Raw genomic sequence first — 23478 nt, forward strand, 5'->3', positions numbered from 1 at the left:
GGACTCTCTATTCAACCTAAGAAGCTGGTAGTATGTCTTTCTGTGTTGGAGATTTGGGTGGGAGGGGGGCTTGCTTGAGGAGCCTCTGGAGGCTGATAAATTAGGGAAGCAAAAGGTGCTATTTGAAGATGCAAGTGAATTGCTGTAAAGACTGAAGCCATTTTCCCTGCTGTCATTGCATTAGATTGGTCTATCTAAAGTGCTTGGGCACTGTACTATTCACATTATATGGTTTCCTGCTCTGTAGGTACATTATACCTTGAGCATGCACAAATCATGCATGTAGGCTTACATTAGAGTTTCTAAATCTTGGAGTGGAAGAAAATAAGCTTTCAGGTTTAGGTGAGAGAAATGGCATAGTGAAGTTTTGAGAACCATTACTCAAGAATGTTAAACGGCAATTCTGCAAAGACAAGACATCACAGCTTTATAAATATTGTAAGAAAAGAAAGATGATCGGAGCTCTTTGGAGTCTGAGAAATGCTGAAAATTTTTCAGAATGTTATGAGCAATTTGTGCAGTGCTTATTAAAGTATAATGTCATGTGGAGAAGTCATGGACTTCTTCCTCTCTACCTTATTTTCAAATAATGCTTCTATTACTGGAAATGGGTTAGCAGAATTTTCCATGTGTGGAACCTGTTATTCCGGTGTTTGAGGTAAAGTAAAGATAACCTAATATGGAGCATTTCTTTTTGTGAAAAGCCATCCTATCTAATTTGTTTAAATCTGAACTAGCAGAATTAGTTCCTGTGATTGCTTAATTCTGCAAAAGATACAGTAAAGGTCATTTGTGGGACAATTTGAAGACCATTTCAGTGCAGCTGCCTATGTAATGGTAGCCTGCAGTTATAAGACACGGTGTATTTCCATCTGCTGATGTTTTAACTTGACTAAGCAAAACTTTTCTCTACACAAAGCTATGATCATTTTTCCAGCTGCACCAGTAGAGAAGACTGTTTAATTCAAAATAGACCCTTCTAGTGGGGGAGAGGGAGTTATCCTATTACGCAGATGATGTATCCTCAGGTTTTGAATAGTTTGCTTCAAAGGGCATTAATTAAAAAATTAGTGAGAGCAGATGTCTGATGTTGTCCTGAGCAGTCAGAAAGAAGAGGAAATGTCCTGGGTTTGAACTTCTTATCTTAATTGGATCCTTTGTGACTCTCAGCCCATTTGATAAGGGTTTCTTCAGCAGACTCTACTTCTGCTGTATAAAGCCAACAGTTTTAAATTTTAAGGGTTTTATGCATGTGTCTAGGCATTCATGCAAGCATTTGCATACAGCTTCAAAGGATGCTTCCCTCCAGAACAGAAACTTTATATACAGCAGGCTGCCTCGGTATAGCTTTTCTATATCCCATGTTCTATACAGAAAAACAAAAATAGTGTTCTTTTAAACTGTCTTTTAATACTTTTTTTTCAGTCTCGTTGTACATCCCTCTACAGGTGTGTTCAGGTTTCTTTTACTAGTCAGACTGTCTGCACAGTGCTAAATTAGCAATAAGAACATCACGCTTCTTTAATCTTCTAAGAACATCAGTGCAGTTGCTTCCACAGATACAGATGACTACAATGTTCAGGAGCAGTCTGGGGCTGTCTTATGGCAGGCATGTTCATTGGAGCTCTGGGAATTTTTTCTTCGCAGTAGTATAAATATGCTTGTAGGCTTAAACTCTGATGAAGTATCAGAACTTGGCATTCATTTAGAGTTGTCCTTAGTCACTTAGTTCGAGTTAGTTAGCTCAATGGAGTTAAAATATTCCATTTTCAGCTAGCAAGCAAAGAAGCTTTTTTTTTTCAGGGCATTCTGTAAAAGACTATTCTTGGTGATTTAGATATTGGAACAGCTCTCAGTAAAAAAAAAAAAAAAAAAAAGATATATTGCAGGGTATGGAAGATCTGATCAAGGATGATGACTGTATTGCATGTCTCTTCCATGTATTACAGGCATATCGCCCCAGCACATATGCTGTTCTTAATATTCTGCCAAAAGACCCTTGATACAGCTTCATTTAGAGAAAAAAAAAAAGCAGCTGCTGGAAGCAGGAAGGGGCACCAGCTTAATGCCTAGACAAACCTTTGGAGGCACGATAAAGATGCGGTGATTGAATGTCCACATCGAAAGCAATTAACATAGCAGAGGTGGTTTTGTTTACCTCTGTCCTGGCAAGGGTCTCAGGTCTGCAGCTCAACTTCTTGTGTAGTTGAGTGTCCAGTGGAATCTGAGGCAGGGGTTATGCAAGTCAATTCATTGCCTCTCTCATTCTTTGGTTATTGTCTCGTTGCCTCCTGGACAGTTTGTGGCAGAGGCAGTGACAGCCGTGAGAGGCCAGCAATGACAGAACGGTGGACTGGGAATGCTCAATCTTCCCAGTCATTTATTTCAGTAGAAGTAAAGCAGTATTTTGCCCTTACAACCTATACCAGCACCCTTTTTAACCTGCCTCTAGGCTGCTCATTTCCAGAGCTGCCTCAGGCACACACCTGCTTGACCAGCTGCATTGGCTGGTACAACATCTCTGAGGTGTTGCTTGGGTTGTTGTTGCTTTATTTTTTGATAACATCTTAACAGATTGTATGTGTATTGCAGATTGGTATATATGGCAATAAAAGAAGAATTGAGAATTTTACACTGCTCTCACATTTTTGTTATTTTAGGTTGTAAATAGAAAATAGGACAAGTACTTGATCACGCTGTGTCACAACTGAAGACAAATGAATTATTACGTATTGTCTGTGGCTGCAATCAGTCATGTTCTGGAGTGGCTGTGCCTGGTCTCCTTAAGGAGAGCTAAGATCATGGATATTAAACTCTTACTTGAGTAATACATGATTTAAATTGAGCAGATAAGAGCAGCTTTGACTCTTTGCATACCAGAAATCATGTTTGTCAGACAGTGTTTGTGTTTTAATTTATTTCATGGGTTTTGAGAGGCACATCAACTTGCTAGAAGAGGCAGACACTTCACATCCTGCTCTTCGTTAGAAGTCAATTCCAATAAGGCTTCTAAGTGATTTAGGTGCTTCTGGTAAATTTAGCTACCCAATTTCAAAGTCCATCTGAGGTTAAATCTTTAGGTGCCAAAGTAAGTGGTTAATTCCTGGATCCACTTTAACCGTCCTTTTTCTAAAATTAATTTGTAAGCATTAAATCTTAATTAATACATCTCTTTTGTGAGGTATGGTCTGATTTAATAATTTCTTCCTGCTAATTAGTCTTTAATTAAAAAAAAAAAAGCTGGGGTGAAAATGGTTTCATACAACCTTTTTGCACTTGATCTTGTTTGGTAACTAGTTTCTGTCATTTAAGTTCAGGCACTGCAATTTGATTATTCTTGAGCAAAGATGTTCAGACACCTTTCAAAGATTCAGAGCTGTTGTTTGCCTTTTTAATACTGTTGTTGCATTTGGGTTTTATTTGGGAATAAAAGAAAGTTGTGTTGTAGGTGGTATCAGAGTAGTTGTAAGGAAAGAATGGATGCCTGATTTTGCAGATTGGCAATCTAATAAGGCAGGGATAGTGAGGTGTGTGGGAGTAGACATACCTAATGTAGATTCACAGGTTTTTTACATTCATATGTCCAATTGCAGAAGCATGTTGTCTACTTTTGGTTTTGTGCGTGTGTGTGTGGGGGGGATGACCTTTAATTTTTATTTGTAAAGGTCCTGAACTCATAATGGTTATTCACCTGCAGAGTCCCACGGGCTCATTTCAGGCAGCTTTAGTAAACAGGGCTGGATGTGAAAATGCTTGGGTAAAGGAAGGAGTTGAATTTTTAATCTGAGGGTAAACTTTCTTAAGCTTTCTTTAAAACTCTCTGTTCATGCATAATGCTGCAGACAGTCAGGAGTTATGTGTCCTTAAATCTTTTGAGGTGAACATCTTGGGGCTAGAAAGAACTTGTCAGTTTATATTAAATTTATTTGAGACTTTAGGATATCTTTCATAGCTGTAGAGAACTACAAGCACTAAATATGATGAATGTTAGCACATATTTTCAATACCAAGTTCTGCTGACCAACTGCAGTTAGATTCTCAACATGTTTAATATCTGTTAATAGAGAAAACCATGTCTAAAGTACAAAGCATTTCTACTGTTAACATTTATAAGTGCTATTCTACCTGTTTGCCGTGAGTCCGTAACTCATGACTAAGTTTGCCTTGTCCCAAGTAGTCAGAAGTAATCAGATGCTTTTAATAAAAACAAAAATCACAACAACCCCCTGCATTCTTAATACAATTAATTCATTGCCTTCCCTATCTGAAGGGTGCTGTTTGCTTTTTCTTCATCCCAGATTAAAAAATAAATGAATATATATGGCCTTCTTTTCAGTAAGTAGCAAATTCTGATGTAGGTGCTTTGATTACTGGCCACTAAAACTGGAGATATCCTTCCTTGTTAAGAGTTTATATTTTCTTGACTTGAAATTGTAATGAATTGCAACTGAAGGATCATCTCTGTGTCTTGTGAGGTTGCTTGGGTTTCTTTTTTTGACCCCATGATGGTATTTCCTCACAGGGGTTTTACATTTCATCATTCATTTTTTCAGAAGCAGCAGACTTGGAGCTGTTAGTATTCAACAGAACATCTGCCTTAGGAAAAAGATGGCAGCTTTCCTATGCTCACATAGGAATTTCAGAAGAATTATTTGTTATCCCCAAACTAGATGCTGTCAGAGTACATAATTCCAGAACTTCTTTTCTCACAGGAAAGCCATATAAGACTAGGCTTAACAATGGGGAAATAAGATAGGTTTATTTCTGTTTAGAATAGATCAAACCCTCTTCACCTGCTCTGTGAACAGAACACCTTGTTACTGTGTCTCTTTTTTTTTTTTTTTCCCCTAATCAAATCACATGCTTATATCCCCAGCACTACAGAAGTTACGTGCTGTGTCAGACAATCCAAGATCTTTTCTAAAATAATGTAGGAGTTAGGGAAGATGCTCACACCCAGAGAGCAACCCCTTCCCTTGGATCTTCCACTGCAGGAAATGCTTCTCTTGCTCTTTTTCTATAGTTAGTATTATTTATAGGGTAGTTTTGTCAACTTCTGTGCTGAAAATAAAATCTGCACTTAATACTAGCTTTGTAGGTGCTAAAAAACCTGAGGTGAGAGTGTTCAGGCTCATATGCCAAGGGCAGGGCAAGTGAATGAGTGGATCCCTTTGTTGGAAAATGTCCTGTTCGTGTAGCTGTCTGTGGCCAGACTGATCTAAGTGCATTTGGTCCTAGTTTTGATTTAGGGTGTTCACTGGAAAGACAAATGAGGTCCCAGAGACATGCAGAAATTCAGGATAATTGCCTAAATAATGATAGCAACCTTAATAAAACATTAAAACCTCTCATTTCACCAAAAAGACACAATTCAAAGCCATGAGGCAGTGGTGGCCTCTAAAGAGTGCTTAAAAACTTAGACTCTACCAAAATGCATTGCTGTTCATTTGAATGCAGTTGGTTCTCCTAGGCAGAGGCTGCTTGGTTCCCCACATGCTCAGCCTCGTGAGCACCAGGGCATACTGCAGAGGAAGACTTGGGGTCTTTTTGTCTTACTTTTGGTTATGGAAAAAACTACAGATGTGCAGTGTGGAATGGGCTTCACCAAAGAGGTACCCAGCCGTGTGTTTAATGTGAGTTATAGGTGTTAGCATGGTGCAGAGGGGTGCCATGAGAAGATGTTGGTTGGCTCTGGCAGGCGTGCTGCTGTTCCGGTTTCTGCACTCGATCTGATGCTGCTAACTCCAACCTCCGCTGTGCTGTTATTCTATGTAGGTATAACCTCAATTTGTTGTTGTTATGGCAGCATTAAAAAACCTTGCAAACCAAGAAAGAGGGAACCCATTGTGGTAAATACACTGAAGCGAGTCTGGCAAAGGCCTTTCTCTTGCAAGCACTTCAGGACATGACTGAGGGCACAAGGCTAAACAAACACGGACAAATAAAATGAACAGGGCTTAGTTGGAATAGAAATCACTGTTCTAAAGATTAATTGAATTTTTTTCAACCATCAGAGTTTATTTGTGCAAAATGTTAGCAACTTGTGTAGCAATGGAGAAGTGGTGAAAGAAGAATGTAGAAAAGAAGTGCCTGAAGGTTGTACAGATAAAGGCAGCACTCTTGAATGTGGTTGGAGAGATGAATTCAGGAGCGCAGAGTACATGTAGGCAGTGCATAGTGAAGAGGTGAAAACCAGGGCAAGTGTGTGACCACAGGCTGAAGATCGTATGTCAAATTGAGATGAAAGCCCAGAAGATGGATTACCAGCTTGGGAAAGATGGTAGGTACAGTGGATAGAAACTGTAAAAGGGTAACGGTATGGGGAAATGGAAGAAGAGTCTATACATCTGTATGAAAAAGTCCCCAGTCAAAATAGAGATGCTATTGTAGGTGTGCAGAGATATCTTTCCACAGATGCTTATAAAACTACCTATGCTGTTTTATTACCATCAGGTAGCAATATAAACTTTTTAATCATAACAAACATAATCAGGCCAGGCTACATGGTCACTAATCACTGTTCCACAATGAGATTTCCAGAATACACATACCAACCAAGCCAAAACCACAAATAGTTGAAAACTGACTAATTATGAAAGTCTGCCCAATCTTCAGTAGTTTTCCACTGATAAGTAAGTAGCATCAGTCCAAGCTCAGAATGAATCATTTTTTGTAAGCCATCAGTATGCAGGTCAGAAGCAGCAGCATAGTGAAAAACTGTGTCACTGTTAGTGCACCAGTATCCATCAGCTAGAGCAATTGATGTAGATGTAATCACTGTCTCTAACAGAAATAAAGTCAGGGTAATGGAACATTGTCACAGGATCAATGTCTCCTGTTTTGAAAATAAACCCCCTCAGCTTTGCCTTTGCATTTATGTACCAGCAGGCGACGACATCATTCAATTTAATTGACGCAGTCCCTTAGAGCCTTGAATGATCTATTGTGGGAACATCAGGAACAATGTATTGGAAAAATGCTATGTTCTTGATCAGGCTTACAGGCCGTGTTATTTGGCGGGTTTTCCAGCAGTGAAAATGAGAATAAATCAGCTAAGAGCAGAAACTTAGCACAGTGTGGCGATCTTTAACTCTGTTTAACAGTTTAATTTCTACACATTTTTGATCAGAAAGCTCAAAACATAATTCTTATACTTATTTTCAGTGGTGCATGGTCACAAATAGAAGGCATTTCTGGGACATTGCTGCTCCCCTACCTTAATCTCAGCAGAAGCTCTTGATAGGGCTCATTTTGACTGACTCAAGAGCTCTTCTCAATCCATTATTTTCTCTGAAATTTTTACACAGTTTGATCCAAGCAACGATTAATGGGTGTGTTCCCACATTCATCCATAATTAATTTTTTTGCTAAGGCTTTAATGCAGCATGGGAAATTAGAAGTCATATAGTTGTATGCTTAGAACTGGGTGCTTGCCAAGGAGGTACATTGCATGGGATTTTAAACAACATAGCGATAATTCTTCTTCCAGTTTTTGTCTTTCTTGTATTTGATTCCAGCAACCTACTGTTATTCTGTATCTAGGTCCAGAGAATATTAGTATGCCGTTATTTTAGCACATAAATAACACCAGTTATTAAGCACCAGTTAACAATTTTAAATTAGGTGTTCCTGAAGGATTCTGTCTAAAGGGACAACTTTCTAATGACCTAAGAATGGAAACTACAGCCTGCTTGACATTGCCACTGTTTCTTTGATGACCCCACCAATAAGAAAATTCTTCCTTTTGGGGGAACAGATGCCTCTCCCTGGAGTAACAACAAGCATTTGTTTGGTATTTCCCTCTCCATTACAGACTTAAGTATATTTAGCATACAGAGCCTAGAATGTTGACTTTGCAGGACATCTTGTGAAATAATGAGTACTGGCTGAACCTGTACTGCTGCTTTCCCAGGTAGCTGTGCTAATTCTGGTCATGGATCAGAAGCTATCTGTTTCTGATCAGTTTTACAAATGTTGCATTTCCAGTTTTTCTGCTGTGGACATCTGCCCAACTTCTGTGCAGGTAGGACAGTCTAACCCTGTAGGTCATCCCATCAAGCTGTGGCTTCCTTCTTTCCAACAAAATGCCTTTAGCCTGGATGAGGTGTTTTATTAAGGAGAATATCATAGCATTTGGTTATATTTCCTGGAGCACTCTAAAAATTATTCAAGTATTGAAAGAGGGTGGTGATTTAGCTTTTTAACTACTACTTTTGAACAGTTTTAATTTAATCCTAATTTGCCTGCATCAGTGAGTCTGTGATTAACAGGCTCTGCTTACAGACCCCTTAGCTGCCCCCAGGGGAGTGAGATGAGATGCGATGCTTGGGATCTTGTGGGAATTTGGGGAAGAATGGCTTTGATGAAGTAGTCAAAATTGAGGCAGGATTTTCTTCTGCTGGTGATTTTACTGGAATATGGGTTCATGTGCTGAGCAGATAGGTTTGTCTTTTAAATTTTGAGGAACAGCATATTTGCTTCTCAAGAAAGATGTATCCCTACTACCTCCATTTCAATAGGGTTGTAATTGTCATGCAGAAGAGTTGTGTCTGGAAAGAGATGTCTGTTTTCATTGTTCCCCAAACTTTTGTAAGGTCTTTAAAATACTAATATACAGTAACCATTTGCTATTCAAATACAGGAAATAAGGAGAAAAATGTCTCCCCTAAGCACTTCATTTCTCTTTGTGTTGCACTATAACAAGATAAAAAAGATGTTTAAGAAGCTAGAGAGTGCTGAATAAAGTGTCGGTACCAGAAATATCCTTTAGTCTTCTTTAGTCAGTTTAGGCATTTACAGAATATGGCAGCCAGGAATCACTGCAAAATACCATATAGCTGTCCAGGAAGACTCTAGAAAGCATAGAACTTTGCAGCTTTGTAGCCATAGCCCTGGAAATATGATACCGAATATACTGTGGCTTGTTTCTCTACAGAAACATCCGGAATCCCGGTCTCCTGGGTCATGCAGCATATGACTTTGGGGAGGAGATTCATAGTTCAGTAATTAAATACTACTTTGCTCTAGGCAAAACTAACAAATGGGCTTCATCTGCAGCTTATTTTGTAATAGTACTCAGGACTGCACTTGGCATTTCTGGGGACTTGAGTAATCAGATAAGTAGGCAGTATATTTAGCTAAGGTTTTGGGTGGTTTGGGCAATTTTTTTTTTTTTCTTTCTTTCAGGGCTGTAATTCTTGTTCTTCAGAAAATTTCAGACTGACTTTGTCATCTTGTATGCTTCATACTCTCAAATTGGCACAGAAAGACAGAGGCTGTTGCCATAAATTGGGTCACTAAAGCTGAAGTACAGAATACAAATATTTATCGCCTGAGCTAAGGAAAACAATTCAGATGAGGAGAGGAAAAAGTATTTTTTTTAGTATTTGGAAATGGAGCTGTATTTTGAGATTAAAAGCAAAGTAGTATTTAGAACATGAGAAGCATCCTGTAGTTTAAATTGCTAGAAGGAAAACTAGTAAAGCTTGATCATTGGGGAAATCAGTAAGAAGGTTCACTAGGTAGAAGTACAGATTTTTTATTTTTTTTAGTTTTTTTGCAAGTTCACTTTTGACAGAGATTATTGAATCTTAAAATAAAAAAAGGCACATTTAAGTAATAGCAATTTAGATATAGGTAAAAATGCAGAAAATAAGATAACTTTCATTTTGAGATATATTACAGCAAAGCTTGTACATTTAAGTTAAAAATCATTTTCCTTTAAATTCAGAAGGTTAGAAAGAACTAATTGCAGATTGTCGGATAGTAGAACTTTAATAAAGGCTCATTTGTATTGTGCCCAATGCAGTATCACACCTTATCTCTAAAGTGAAGATGTGAAATAGGAGTGTTTAGAGCAATCAGTTGAAGTGGTTAAAGAAAACTCAACCTTTTTTTTTTTCCTTCTTTTTAAAGTATGAGAAAATGTTCTTTTGATTGAAATGGATGTCTAATAAATTCTTACACAGAAGGACATACAACATTGGTCATACACTGTCTGCTTGGCATACAGGAACCACCAAGTTATTTTACGAGTTTTCTTTTATAAACTATTTCTAAAGGGCTATGCATAACTCTACTTTGAATATAGTCTTACTGAGTTCAGCAGCTATTTGGGGTAGACACATCACATCTTGGGAAGAGTCTTTGGAGAACGCTTTCGGACAGCATCAGCCACCAACAGCAGTGTTTCGTGGAGTCCTGGTTTAAAACTCCACTTCTGTAAGGTACTCACTTGGTAGATTTGGTACCCAAATTAAGTCCTTTTGAAACCTCACGCATCCAGGAGTTCACCTGGTCTGAGTGGCTGGACTTAAATAGCACCCTTTTCACTTTATTCAGCACCTCTGATTTGATAAATCCAAGCAGACTTGGCATTGCTGCCTCACAGTCTTAATCAACCTGGATGCAGTTTTATCAGCACTTTCCTGAGCTATGGTGTATTGTCTGTCTCCTGAGTCACCATGACAGCAAGCACTTAGCTGTTCAACTCGGCAGGTAGATTTGCCAGGCTGAGGGGATCCAGTGTTAGTTACAAAGTGCAATGAACAGGAATTGTGTATCACGTGCAGGACTTCATTTTTATTTTTGAGAGAGGTAATACAGATGTAAAGCAGAATTGTAATAAAACTTTCCAGAGAACATGTACACAATTTCAGGGGGTTGGGGAGGTTGGGTCATGTAACTTGCTTTTTTATTTATCTGGATTTTTTGTGAAAGAAGGAAAAATAAAAGGACTAGCGGCAAAATTTCTGTTGTAGGGGATTTGCTGTTTCTGTAGCCACACTTCTGTTTATATCTGAACACTGAACATTTTTCAGAGCTGCCCAGAGCATTATCTGTTCCCTTTAACTTACCACATTTGATATCAAGCTAATGATTGGTGTGTTTCAGGGAAGTATGATTCACAGCAGCCTGCCTGTTTTTTCTGTTATCCTACCTAATTAGAACCTGTTAAAGCCCACCTAAAACTGCAGAAGTATTACTTTCTTAAGCTGTTGTTTGATGATATAATAGATTTGCTACAGTTAGATTTATTATATGTTATAAAACCATGATTGAGAGATACAGGGCACTAATCTGATGTACGAACTTTTTCTGCTAGTTCAGGTTTGTTTATTTAAAAAAAAACAACAAAAAAGAAAGAAACAAAACATCTATTAGGCCAAGAGCCATATCAGGTGGCATCTGTTCTCCAGCATTTGGCGTGAACCTGGAAGAAGAGTACAAAGCTAGCATGAGCTTGCGGAGTAGAATAATAATTTGTCAGAAACGCAATCATTTTTGTACTGTTGGGCTTCCATTAGTCTGCAGAGCCAGTGCTTGTGATAGTGCAACCTAATCTCATTATAATGGATTTTACTTGTAAATTTTATCCCAGGTATGAAAGTGTAGAATGGTTCTCAAGGGATGGAGAAGTCTCTGCGACACCTATGTGTCTGAGTTACAGTAGGCTTATTATAGAAATACATAGGTGCATTTTTGCTCTGTGGAATCATAGAATCATAGTATTATAGAATGGTTAGGGTTGGAAAGGACCTTAAGATCATCTAGTTCCAACCCCCCTGCCATGGGCAGGGACACCTCACACTAAACCATGCCACCCAAGGCTTTGTCCAACCCGGTCTTGAACACTGCCAGGGATGGAGCATTCACAACCTCCCTGGGCAACCTATTCCAGTGCCTCACCACCCTAACAGGAAAGAATTTCCTCCTTATATCCAATCTAAACTTCCCCTGTTTAAGTTTTAACCTGTTACCCCTTGTCCTGTCACTACAGTCCCTAATGAAGAGTCCCTCCCCAGCATCCCTATAGGCCCCTTCAGATACTGGAAGGCTGCTATGAGGTCTCTACACAGCCTTCTCTTCTCCAGGCTGAACAGCCCCAACTTTCTCAGCCCGTCTTCATACGGGAGGTGCTCCAGTCCCCTGATCATCCTCGTGGCCCTCCTCTGGACTTGTTCCAACAGTTCCATGTCCTTTTTATGTTGAGGACACCAGAACTGCACACAATACTTCAGGTGAGGTCTCATAAGAGCAGAGTAGAGTGGCAGGATCACCTCCTTCGACCTGCTGGTCACGCTCCTTTTGATGGAGCCCAGGATATGGTTGGCTTTCTGGGCTGCGAGTGCACACTAAAGCCGGCTGATGTTCATTTTCTCATTGAGCAGCACCCCCAAGTCCTTCTCCACAGGACTGCTCTGCATCTAAAGAAGCTAAGTCAGAGTTGGTATGTTGGCTTTGGGACAAGAAACTTCATTTCGTTTGAAAAAAAATAGTTTCTAAATGACTTCTTGTAGGATTTCTGAAATGTATTCAGAGTTGGAATGGGTGGGTTGGTTTGTCTAAAGCAGAGAGTTAGTCTGTTCTGTCCTGTGGTACATCTAGTTCTTGAGTAGATGTTGAGGCCAGCATCTGTATAGACAATTGACTTTTATGGCTGATACGTTTTATGCCTGATAAATTTTGGGAGTTCAGAGACTTTCTATTGCAACATTAAAAGTTACCTGGAGTATCTCGGTACTATGCTGATTCTAATTGAACAGTGGTGTTACAAACCACAGGCTTAGGAAGGGGATTGTGCTGGGTTTGGCTGGGGATCCTACAAATAATCAGTGGTTTCAGATGACTGAGGGAGAACAGGGTGATGGGTTAGCTATGCTGTAATACAGTTTCATTGGCACTGTGGCATTGCTGAATGTTGCAGTGACATGTGTGGATTGAGAGACTGAGGTGTGTGGAAGTGGGCTCTGTTTTGAGCAATTAATATCGATCCTGGTGTGGTCCTAGGGACTGGAAGCCTGAGACCAATATGGGTATGATTTGTAAGCCTGTGTGCACATCCTTTTTTAACCCATGTTTTAATTCTGCTTGTTTGTTTTAATCCTACTTGTACTGATAAAGAATCTACTTCACATGCACTGTGACTGCTCCAATGTGCAAAACAAAAGTAGCGGCAAGTGGGAGAGATTTCCTTTAAAAGCATGCTTGGAGCTAGTAGTGTGGGTGCATCATACTTTTCTGTGTTTCCTGTAAATTCATGGAATGTTTGGATGAAGACTTGGAATTTTTATAAGGGCCAGAAAAAAGGTCCTCAAGGATCTTGTTTTATTTTCAGGGTGGATTTGGGGCATAGAGATATTATGAGATATTTTTAATGGGCTTTGCAAATTAGGCTAGAAATTTAAGACTGATAGGAATCATGTGTCACATCTAGTTATTTTTGGCTTATTTTTCTGTCCTTTTGGTTATTTAGTTCTTGTATCTAAAATAAAAAGCAATATTAATATCTATTAAGTACCAAAAATAAGTACTTGATTGCACATATAAATAGGGGAGTTAGGGAAAATAAACCAACATTAATGAAGTAGATTTTTTAGTACGTGGAGTGTGTACATGCATGGGTGCATACATAAAGGTAAATTTTTTTTTTTCTTCTCTACTTATTTTCAGCCTTTCCTCCTCTGTTCGTGTTTATGTTTCCATTTACATGACACCACGAAGAAATCTTCTCTGTCACCTCCCAAACAAAGCCTGGGGCTGCGTTGGGGCATTAGGGAAACTGTTGTTCACGTGGTTCATAGGTTAGCGGTTTTATTTTCTTTCCCATTACTGTTTTTAATTTGGCAGACATCCTTGGTAAGTTGTAACTTCAGCATGAAGGGGAGGCTATGCGTGTTGAGCACTGAGAGCAACATGGCTGGTGGCCTTGGGGTCAGTGGGTCCCTTCCCCATCCTGCCTCTGCTCCATTTCTCCATCATCCTCTTGCTGCCACGGTCTCAGGTTGTTCCTGCTGGTTACATCCCAGGAAGTTGTGAACGAAGAAGAAGGCAGCATGGTTCCCAGGGCTAGAAGCAGCAGCAGCTTCCCCATAATATGTGATGGGGTTCATGCAGCTCCGACCTGCTTCTTCATCTGTCTGCAAAGTCTGTCCTGAGGCTGGAGGTGGCTATGTTGCAGAGCCCTTTGTTGGGGTATTTGGCTCAGCCCTTGCTTTCAAGGGTTGGCAGCATAAGCCCAGCAGCCAGAATCAAGCCTGGTATCAATTCAAAGTTTGTCAAGCAGAAATAATTATTGTATCCTCTGCTATCTGTATTTTTGCTCTATTTTCTCTTTAATGTGATAGTTTACTTTCGGGATGGGCAGGAAGGTGGTTTGGTGTTGCTTGCTTGATCTCTTCGCAATTCCTCACTTCCCTTGACTGCGTGATAGCTGAGTGATGGTTGTCTCCAGGGCTGAATGACTGGGCCTGTGATGAGGGATAAATACAGAAATATTTTCACAAAATTTAAATATGCATAAAAAATAATGGATAAAGCAATATCGTGGTAAAAAACTGGAGCCTTTGAGGCCTTTTTGGTTTCATGTCCTCATCAGGCAAGCTGTGTATTTATTGACCACATTTCTATTTTCTGGCCTTTAGGGTACCAAAGCCAGTGTTGCACTGCCACCTCTTGATAGCCGGGCAGGACGGCATGTGGCAGTACTCCTTGCCTTACCAAAGCATCTTCTGGAAAACACTGTGAGCTTGCCTTGAAAAGTGGTACTCATTTGACTTGGACAGGTTGAATAACGCTTTTGACAGACAAGCAAAATGTTAGCTTTTTAGCTATCCAGCTACATAATGGGTGAAATTACGTGGCATCTCCACAATTCTGCTTTGAGTGGGGGGGCCCATTTTATATTAAAAACTCAGGTCATCTCTGTGTACCAAATGGCATTTTCATCTGATTTCTGCATTTTGATCTACCTTTTCAATGATGCAGCAAGATTTCAAAAATCAGTAACAGATCTATGAAATACACTGTTTGTGCACATATGTAATATAAAAAGGCTTCTTTACAAGTCTTCTGAAATACAGTTACCTTTTTTTCTTCCTAAGAAGAATATTGTTTCTCTTCATACAGAACTTCTCTAAGAAGCAGTCTTGAAGATAGTTTACGCCAGGTGTGACAAGAAAACATTGCTAAATAAAATGTTTGGTCCTGCACATGGCAGAATCGGTTGCTAATACATGAAATGACTAAAAATTACATTCATTTCACACACTGCTCAATAAACAAGCCATCAAGGTATGTTGTAGTTTGGCAGGTATACCTTGTATGTCAGACAACACTGGGGCTGTGGAGGGGTGGGGTGGCTAGAGTATCAAAGCACCTTTCTTTGCAAGTTGTGTTGCACTGTCTAGAAGCTATTGCACTTCATCAATTATTTTTTCATGTAGAAATGAGATGGATTCAAGTAGCTCTGTATTTATATTTATTTCTTTAGTCAACTAAACCCATCTTTCTTACCTTTGGCAGCACAGTATGCTCAAACTGCTTTGTAAGCATGAAACCTGGGTTTCTGTGAAAACATCCAGCATCGTTTACAACCCCTGATTTTTCCCTGCAGGATAACCCTAGCTCTCCCACCGGCCCCTACTGGGTCTGAGCCCTCCCTGTGCAGCTCTTGGGCTGTGTTACTTTTCCTGGTCCTGCTCCAAACAAAGCGGGCAGTGTTTGCTGCCCTCCCTCTTACTCCTGGCTATTAGCTGGGAAGTGGCCACGTGGCTGTGATGGGTTTGGGGGTGTCCATGCGCTCATTGACTCACCAGTGTTCGTGTGTTTTGACGAAACACACTCATTTTGATGTCCAGATGCATCCTGTAGCCCCTCTTATTCTCGAGGAGTTTAATTGTGTCTTTCTTCTACAACATTATGGGACTTGTAGAAAGTCACATCTTGAAGGGCTCTTCCCACTATCAAATTTGTTTGCAATTGACTGTTAAAATTCAGAAGTTAGAAGATAAGAAAGAGAGTGTGGTCATTTTCTCCTATTCCCTTGGGAAATCTTGCTAGGAATAGGTACCTAGAAAGAATATGTATGGCAGCCTTGTAATGCGAATTGTAGAATAGTTAGGGTTGGAAAGGACCTTAAAATCATCTAGTTCCAGCCCCCCTGCCATGGGCAGGAACACTTCCCACTAAACCATGCCACCCAAGGCTCTGTCCAACCTGGCCTTGAACACTGCCAGGGATGGAGCGTTCACAACTTCCCTGGGCAACCCATTCGAGTGCCTCACCACCCTCACAGTAAAGAATTTCTTCCTTATATGCCTTCTAAAATCATAATCTCGTTCAATCATAATCTCATAGTTGTTGCTTATTGCTGTGTTCACTGGTTTCCCACTTTGGGGAACAGTGGTGAGTTGCTTGACCATGCAGCCATGTAGCAAGAACTTTTTATTTCAAATGGAACAGGAAAACCTGTTCTGTGGTTTCCATTTTTTATATCAGTTCCAGGTTGAACTGTCAAATAAAAGTAGGAAAGTCCTTCATCTTCTCAGACTGCAGTTCCATAGGAGAAAGTGATAGTGGTGGGTGGCTGAGTAAAAACCTTGATGGTCTACTAATGAAAAGTGTTGGGTGGATACTAGGAACAGGAGATGGACCTTATTTCATACTATGTTGTGGATCTGATATTTTTATTGTTTACTAGATGACATAGAAAGATGAGGATTATCAAATGTCAGAAGTCTTGAGAATGTTCTCAAAAATAAGGCTTAAAGTTAGGAAAAAAATGTTTTCAGTCTCTGCTATCTTTTGTGTTTTAAAGACTGCTGTTGCGTCATATTTTGAAAATTTGTCATCCAGAAGCATGTGTCATCTGATACAGTATTTGTCATGCTGAATATTTACTGTTAATAAAATCAAGGGAAAATTGTGTGTATATGTCCATCCATATTTTAAAGCATTGACTGAAAGCCTAGAGAAATGTTACTGAAAATGGTCTGGTTAAAGTTTGTTTCTAATTTTGAGAATTCCTTTTGCAAAGCCTAAGTGTATGGCTGAGATGTTTTCAAATTTTTAGTGGAACTATCTGGGCTTTCTTTGAACAGATACATGGTACAACCCATATTGCACCTTTTTACTAGAGCAGGAGTACCTAAAAGTTGAAGAGGATGAGAAAGTAAAAGTGGGAACTGGTCTGGATACCGATGTGAAACCAAGGTCTAGGTCTTTGTTATACAGGTAGAGAGAAATCCACATTTTGAAAAATGTGTTCTATAGCAGTATTGTTGATTAGATGAAACTCACTTGATTATTTTTTTAAAATCCATGAAATGAGGCCTTTTTAGTACTGGTATTAAGCGGCATAGTTCCCCAGTCCTTACCAATTTGTGTCACTTGAGAATCTGTCCCTTCAATATTTAATTTACTGACCTTTATGTTGTGGTGAGAGAAATTACTTTTTCATGACTAGACTTATTTGCATTATAAAATAAAACCATTGTTTATGCTGCCAGGGAGCTACTTACTTTATAAATACAGTGTTTGTTGAGAAATACATATTAAGAATTAAAAATATTTAATTGACCTACTTCTTTGTTTTCAGGGTTGTGTCCTTTGTCGTGACCTCATGGTTTAACTGGGAATAAAGATGAGTATAAGCAGTGATGAGGTTAACTTCCTGGTATATAGATACTTGCAAGAGTCAGGTGAGTTCTTACAATTTTGGTCATTAAATAATGCATTATTTACTTGGTATTCATCTGCAACTGGCTTTAGCAAACGTGGACTCATTTAATTATTTTGCCAGTAGGTATGTGCTTCTGTCTGAACTGTTTCTTAGTGTTTTTTCTCTACAAGAGAATGAATTTCTGCCAAGTTACCTTTTGTAACTTAATAAGATTTAGTCATTTGGAATCTTCAGATGGCAGTCAACCAACCAACTAAGGATTGCTAGAAATGCACTTTCCTAGAGATCCCTTATCTGCAGGATGATGATGATACTTCACACCATTTTCATTGGGGCTGCATGAAGAAGAAAAAAGGATGACCATCAAAATACTGTTTTTTCCTGTTCTGTCTTGGAGTGATGGTGCTCCTGTGAGCTGCTCTTACATGGCTGAATTCTTCACCCGAATGTGACTGGGGGAGGGCAGATGTTTCTGTATTTCAAAGGAAGAAGTGGCAACTGTGCCGGTGTAACTTGTATCATTTGAAGTACAGATCACAGATTTTTCTTACAGGAGTGACTCCTGCGTTCTGAAAATCCTTCCTCCCTGCAGGAGACTTTCTTGGAGGATTTTGTCCTTTAGTATCAGGCTAGCCAAAGCTTCTTGCTTCTTGGGAATAAGAGCCAGAGATGGTTGAATACTGTCAAACTTGAACTTTTTTCCTGTCATATTTGTCCAAACTGACTGTGTCTGGAAAATACAAGATAGAATGCAGTAGTGTTCCCTTGACAGTTTATTTTTAAAACTTCCCAAACCCTGTTGGATTAGCAGTTTGTGTTGCATATTTGGGTTTCTAGATGTAGCCATATGGTTGCAGAGGGGTTTGCAGTGCTTTTTGGTCTTGAAGCTACGTAAAAGACATTATCTTTTACTTACAGCTATGATACCAGTTGCCTAAAGCAGCCTACATTTAGAACAGGTGGATTTGGCTGGAAATCAGGGCATGCCCCAGGAAATGAACAAGCAATAATTATCAGTTGGCAGGAGGAAATATGACCTTAGCAATACATAAAAAAAAAAAAGCCAGTATATTAAAGCAACCCCCCCCCCCCCCAATCCCAATCTTAAGGTAACAATGTAAGGACCAGCTTTAATGTATATGTTACCTTGTTGTTTCAACAGCTACTGTTTCTTAGTTTTGTTCAGTGATTGATGGGTGGCTTCAGGGTTCTTGAAAATGCTTTTGACTGATGTAACATCTGCGCACTGCTTATGTCCACTGCTCATGGATTTCTCAAACTGAGACAAAGCAGCATGAGTAGCAATGGTGGGCAGCAGAGTTTTTCGGTCTCTGCTTGTCAGAAAAAAGCAGAAGCTCATTGTTCCACCTGAATTTACTGAAAACTTACATGTTCTTATTGCTTTTGTTACAGAAGCCAAACTTACAAAATTACTTTATCATCGTTTGAGTTTGCAGTCAGCTTCTCAGTTACCTGATAGAAAAAAATAACAACCAAACCAAAACAAAAAAAAGCACATCAAAGGAGTTTAAGAAAAAAATTCTGTGTCAGTAAAGTTAATTTGCTAAAACAACTATTTTTCTCTTGGTTTAATTTTCCTTTTCAGGATGATCAAATAAATAGCAAGCCACTAGGAGTGCTGCACCACAGCACTCTTGCTCCTTAATCAGTGAACAATACTAATGTAGTTCAAAGTGCCAAAACATATACAATTATGACAGAACTGTACCATGAATGGAATTCTGTTCTGCATACAGATCCATTTCACTTTCATGGGTAGCAAGTCAGTGAGTGTAAATAACAAGTGAGTCTTGGTGTATTGGAGAGAGATATTTTATTATATGTTGTGTGTGATACAATACATATATATAGTTTGAGAATATGTAAGTATATGTAAATGCTATTGCAAATTGTGCATTTTATGTTTTTGTATTTAGTCACTCAGAAATGTTTTGCCAATGATACTGTAATTAATGACTTCTGTGTTTATATATAAACTTTGTTTTTCTCTTTTTTGTACATTTAAGCTAAAAACAAGAGAAACAACAGAGGTGTTTTGATGAGTTTTTTTGTAGTTCATAAACATGCTATAACTTTGTATAATTTGCATAGGTTTGTAAACAGAAGATCCTGCAGTGGTGTGGCAAGTAGCATTGCCGATAAATCAATTATGATGTCTTTGCCTTGTCTTTAGGGTTTTCCCATTCAGCATTTACCTTTGGTATAGAGAGCCATATCAGCCAGTCTAATATAAATGGTGCTCTGGTGCCACCAGCTGCTTTGATATCCATCATCCAGAAAGGTCTGCAGTATGTAGAGGCAGAAGTCAGTATTAATGAGGTAAGGAGGCTTTGCCTGCGGCAGCATTATGTCCTTGCTTGCAGTAAGTTTGAATGTTAGTATTTTTTCTTAACTTTCTTGTATCCTATTTATTTACTTTTACTTCAGATTCCTTACTGCTGGTGTTCACCATGACTCCAGTGGTGGAACCAGAATGGACTGACATAACTGGGTAGGGGTTCTGCCCAGTGCAGCCACACAACACCAGGCATGGTGTTCTGGCTCATTGCTTAAAGGTCCGTTGTCTGTAGAGTTTTTACCCTAATATATTGTTTTAGTAAATCCATACAAGTGCGATAAGATAATCATTGAGACAAGTAACCTCTTAATTTTTATTTTTGTAGACTTGCACTAGGGAGGTGGGAGAGCACTATGCACCTCTCATTTAGGTGATGTGTCATTATAATGAAGTAATGAGAGGTCAAAGGCAAGGTTTCCAGATAGAGAAGAGAGGGGGGGTTAATTTGTGGCAGGAAGGATGAAGGTATATGCCAGTTTACTTGTTTGCCTCTGCTGGCTAATTCATCTGTAGTAGGATCTATTAAATTTGATGTTTAAGTGGTTATTCCAGCAGTACAGAAAGCTATGTGTCTTCCTGCCTGATGGTGTAGATCCTCACCCTCAGTTTCCATTCTCATTTATGCCTGGAAGGTTAGCAGCATTTGTATGTCAGTTATATTACAGAAGGAAAGTGGGTTTTTTACTAATTTTGCTCTCTTTCCAGTCTCCTTTATATCTGCTGTGTATGTGTAGTTTTCACAGTCCCAGTGAAGCATATCCTTTCCCTTAGGAAGCCTCAGAAAAATAAAGCAAGTGATTGGAATAGAAGGGGACTCTGTATTTATTGCAAGTAATCCTTCTAGCTCCTAAAAATAGATCCTTACAAAGCCCTAGCATATGTATCATGGTATTTTTAACTGGGTCTTGTCCATTTCAGGATAAAATTCTTTCTTGTTATTTGAAAGCATGCCAGCACAGTTTGAAAAAAAGGAAGAAAACTAGTCGACTCTCCAGATAATATGTTTATGGAAACTATTAGTCTAATAGATAGAATAACTTCACAAGCCAGTGACCAGGCTTGCAATGCTTGGCAGCTCTTCAAACAAACCATTAGATTTTGTTGCGGCCACTCGTGTTTGAAATCATACTCATGGAGAGCTTACAGAAATTTTGCTTTAGCAGACTACTTAGCAAACTTGAAGCATGTAACTTTTGACTCCAGAAGTTCTGCCAGAGGCCTGCGGTGCCTTTTTTGCATATTCATGGTGGCGACTTTAGACTAAAATTCCAATCCTAAACACAACAGTGATGGAATATCACCGTTTGTAAACTGGATTAGTCTATTAAATCAAAACTTCAAATTAATTTTTTTTTCTTGGAATTTATTCCCATAATGTTAATTTGTACTTGGTCTTGTGTTTTTTTGTCTTCTCCTTCTGCTGCTATTTAGGATGGTACCTTGTTTGATGGTAGGCCGATAGAGTCTCTCTCACTGATAGATGCAGTAATGCCTGATGTGGTACAGACAAGACAACAGGCCTACAGAGATAAACTTGCACAACAGCAGGCAGCAGCTGCTGCAGCTGCAGCAGCAACTAACCAACAGGGATCAGCAAAAAATGGAGAAAATACTGCAAATGGAGAAGAGAATGGAGCACATACTATAGCAAGTAAGTTGAGACAGACATGACCTTAACCTATGTTAACATCATTTCCTTATCATTTGTCATAGTGCAGGCTCATACTATGAGCTAGTAGAGAGAGGTAAATGTGTAGAGGTACTAGTAACACTTCATCTTGCAGAGAATGCTTCTTCACAGGTGATACTTTTAACAGATGGTGTCTCACCTTTGACTGTCCCCAGTTTGACATACGGCAGGAGGAGATGCAGACTTCTGAATTCACTAATTCACAATATTCCTTTGACCAGTATCGCTTCCAGTACTGCTTCTTTCTCATTATCTGAAGGTTTTTCACAGGACTCTCTGAGAGCCTTTGCATAAAGGGGTGTGGAGAGAGGGGAGGAATCAGAGACAGCTCTTTAAATATTGCATCTTCTCAGCTTTGGCTCTACAAGGAATAAGAAGAGTTTTCTAATCCACACTGAGCATTTCTTGTGAAGCTCTGCAAACTTACTTCTGATGGGTTCTGCTAACCCTGTGCATCGGAGAGCTGTAACTGGCTCTCTGTAGGACAGACTTCCTTGTCAAGCTGAGATCATCATGGCTGCTGAGACAAATCCTGTGTCATTTGTCTCCTGTATGGGTATCAGTTTTCATGATTTACTATTCATAATTACTCAATGCAACTGCTTGCAGGTTTGGGTTATTCATTGGTTCCATTTTAATTGTGATTCCTGAAACAAGATTTGTCATCACCGGTCAAAGGAACATATCTTACAATCAAGCTTAGTACAGAAAAGTTCTGGTCAGGCATTAAAATGTGATTTTAAAAATATTGTTCTGGAAGTTATTGAATTACATTTTTGAGAGAAGCTACAGCTTTTGCTGTAAAAGCACATGGGGAAAAGAGATATTTTTGAGAGAATATTAGTCTCAAGCCACATCCAAGTTTTGCATTTTACAGCTGGATTTCAGAAGATATTTTTTCCTTATTCTGTATTATAAATGAACTGGAAAAATAATCCTTGTCTTAAAAAAATAAGCTCTTTACTTTGATGTTTTCATTTAAAAATCTCAAAGGAATATTTACTTGTTAACTGTGAACTGGATAGAGTAGGTGTAAATTTCAGATCTTAGCCACCCTTAAATGTGATTCCAGCAACCCCTACTGGCTGCTGCACCAAATTATACTGTCACTGATTCTCTTAAGCTGAAGCAATGGTTTTTATATGGTGCTCTTTCTTTAAAATATGCATGTTCTCTTAGCCTTTTCTGTTCTCTCATGCATACAAACAGCAACAGAAACCCTTAATGTTAAATTAAGTAATAGATGTGAAATGGTTTCTTTAACCACAGTGAATACAGAGCAGGTGAACTCCTCAGCATTTTTTATATTTTGCATTTACACTAGTGTGAATTTATTTTAAAAGAAAATTATTGATGGTAGCTGCCAAGAAAACTGTTTTGTCAGTTGAATTACCTCCAGTACGTTTTGCAGAACAATATGGATTCAACATCACTTCCACACAGAAAGCTATGTATTGCCACAATTCCACTGTAATTGCCGATGCAGTTTAAAAAGCTCTGTTATCAGTTTACCATATCACCAAATGTTATTATATTAATTAAAGCCATTTTGTAAATGAAGTGTCTGAGATGTTGATTTAAAACCTGTTTGACTGCAGTTGGTGAAAAGAGAGAATTTTGAAAATGTATGTGTCATAAACGTATTTTTAAAGCACAACATAGACTAGTAACATATTGTACTGTGCAGTATTGTGCCTGAAAAACTGTCAATACTTTCAACATCAGCGTTTATTTTTTCACATAGCAAAGAATTAACTTTTGGCATCAATTTAAAGTTTCAAAATTAGATCCATTTAGATGCTGATGTTTAAAAGGGTTAAGAGCTTTCTCACCTTTTTGAAACATCCCATCTGTTTATAGTACTAAAAGGAACATTACAGATTTGTCAACTTTTGTTCTTCATAAATTGTGAATTAATTGTTATGTTCATGCTGGAAGAATATGAAGCATACAGTAGTTACAGTGTAC

At 38.8% G+C, this 23478-nt stretch overlaps 1 protein-coding gene across 7 annotated transcripts in view; it reads left to right on the forward strand.

Annotated features, from left to right (window-relative positions):
* TBL1XR1 (TBL1X/Y related 1) overlaps window positions 1-23478 on the forward strand; it is a 110851-nt gene that overhangs the window by 76799 nt on the left and 10574 nt on the right. For 3 of the 7 annotated variants that reach the window (XM_057411572.1, XM_057411571.1, XM_057411570.1), the window contains 3 exons: window positions 17378-17480; window positions 19656-19801; window positions 21252-21471. In XM_057411572.1, coding sequence (XP_057267555.1) covers window positions 17423-17480; window positions 19656-19801; window positions 21252-21471 — 424 coding nt within the window. In that variant the 5' untranslated portion in view covers window positions 17378-17422. Of the gene's footprint in view, window positions 1-16880; window positions 17014-17377; window positions 17481-19655; window positions 19802-21251; window positions 21472-23478 lie in introns of those variants that run through there. The other 4 variants (XM_057411575.1, XM_057411574.1, XM_057411573.1 and 1 more) reach the window with 3 other exon arrangements.

Source organism: Pezoporus wallicus, unplaced genomic scaffold, assembly GCF_028554395.1.
Source record: "Pezoporus wallicus isolate ANWC-B61680 ecotype Strahan unplaced genomic scaffold, APGP_CSIRO_Pwel_v1 contig_6899, whole genome shotgun sequence".
NCBI classification, from domain to species: domain Eukaryota; kingdom Metazoa; phylum Chordata; class Aves; order Psittaciformes; family Psittacidae; genus Pezoporus; species Pezoporus wallicus.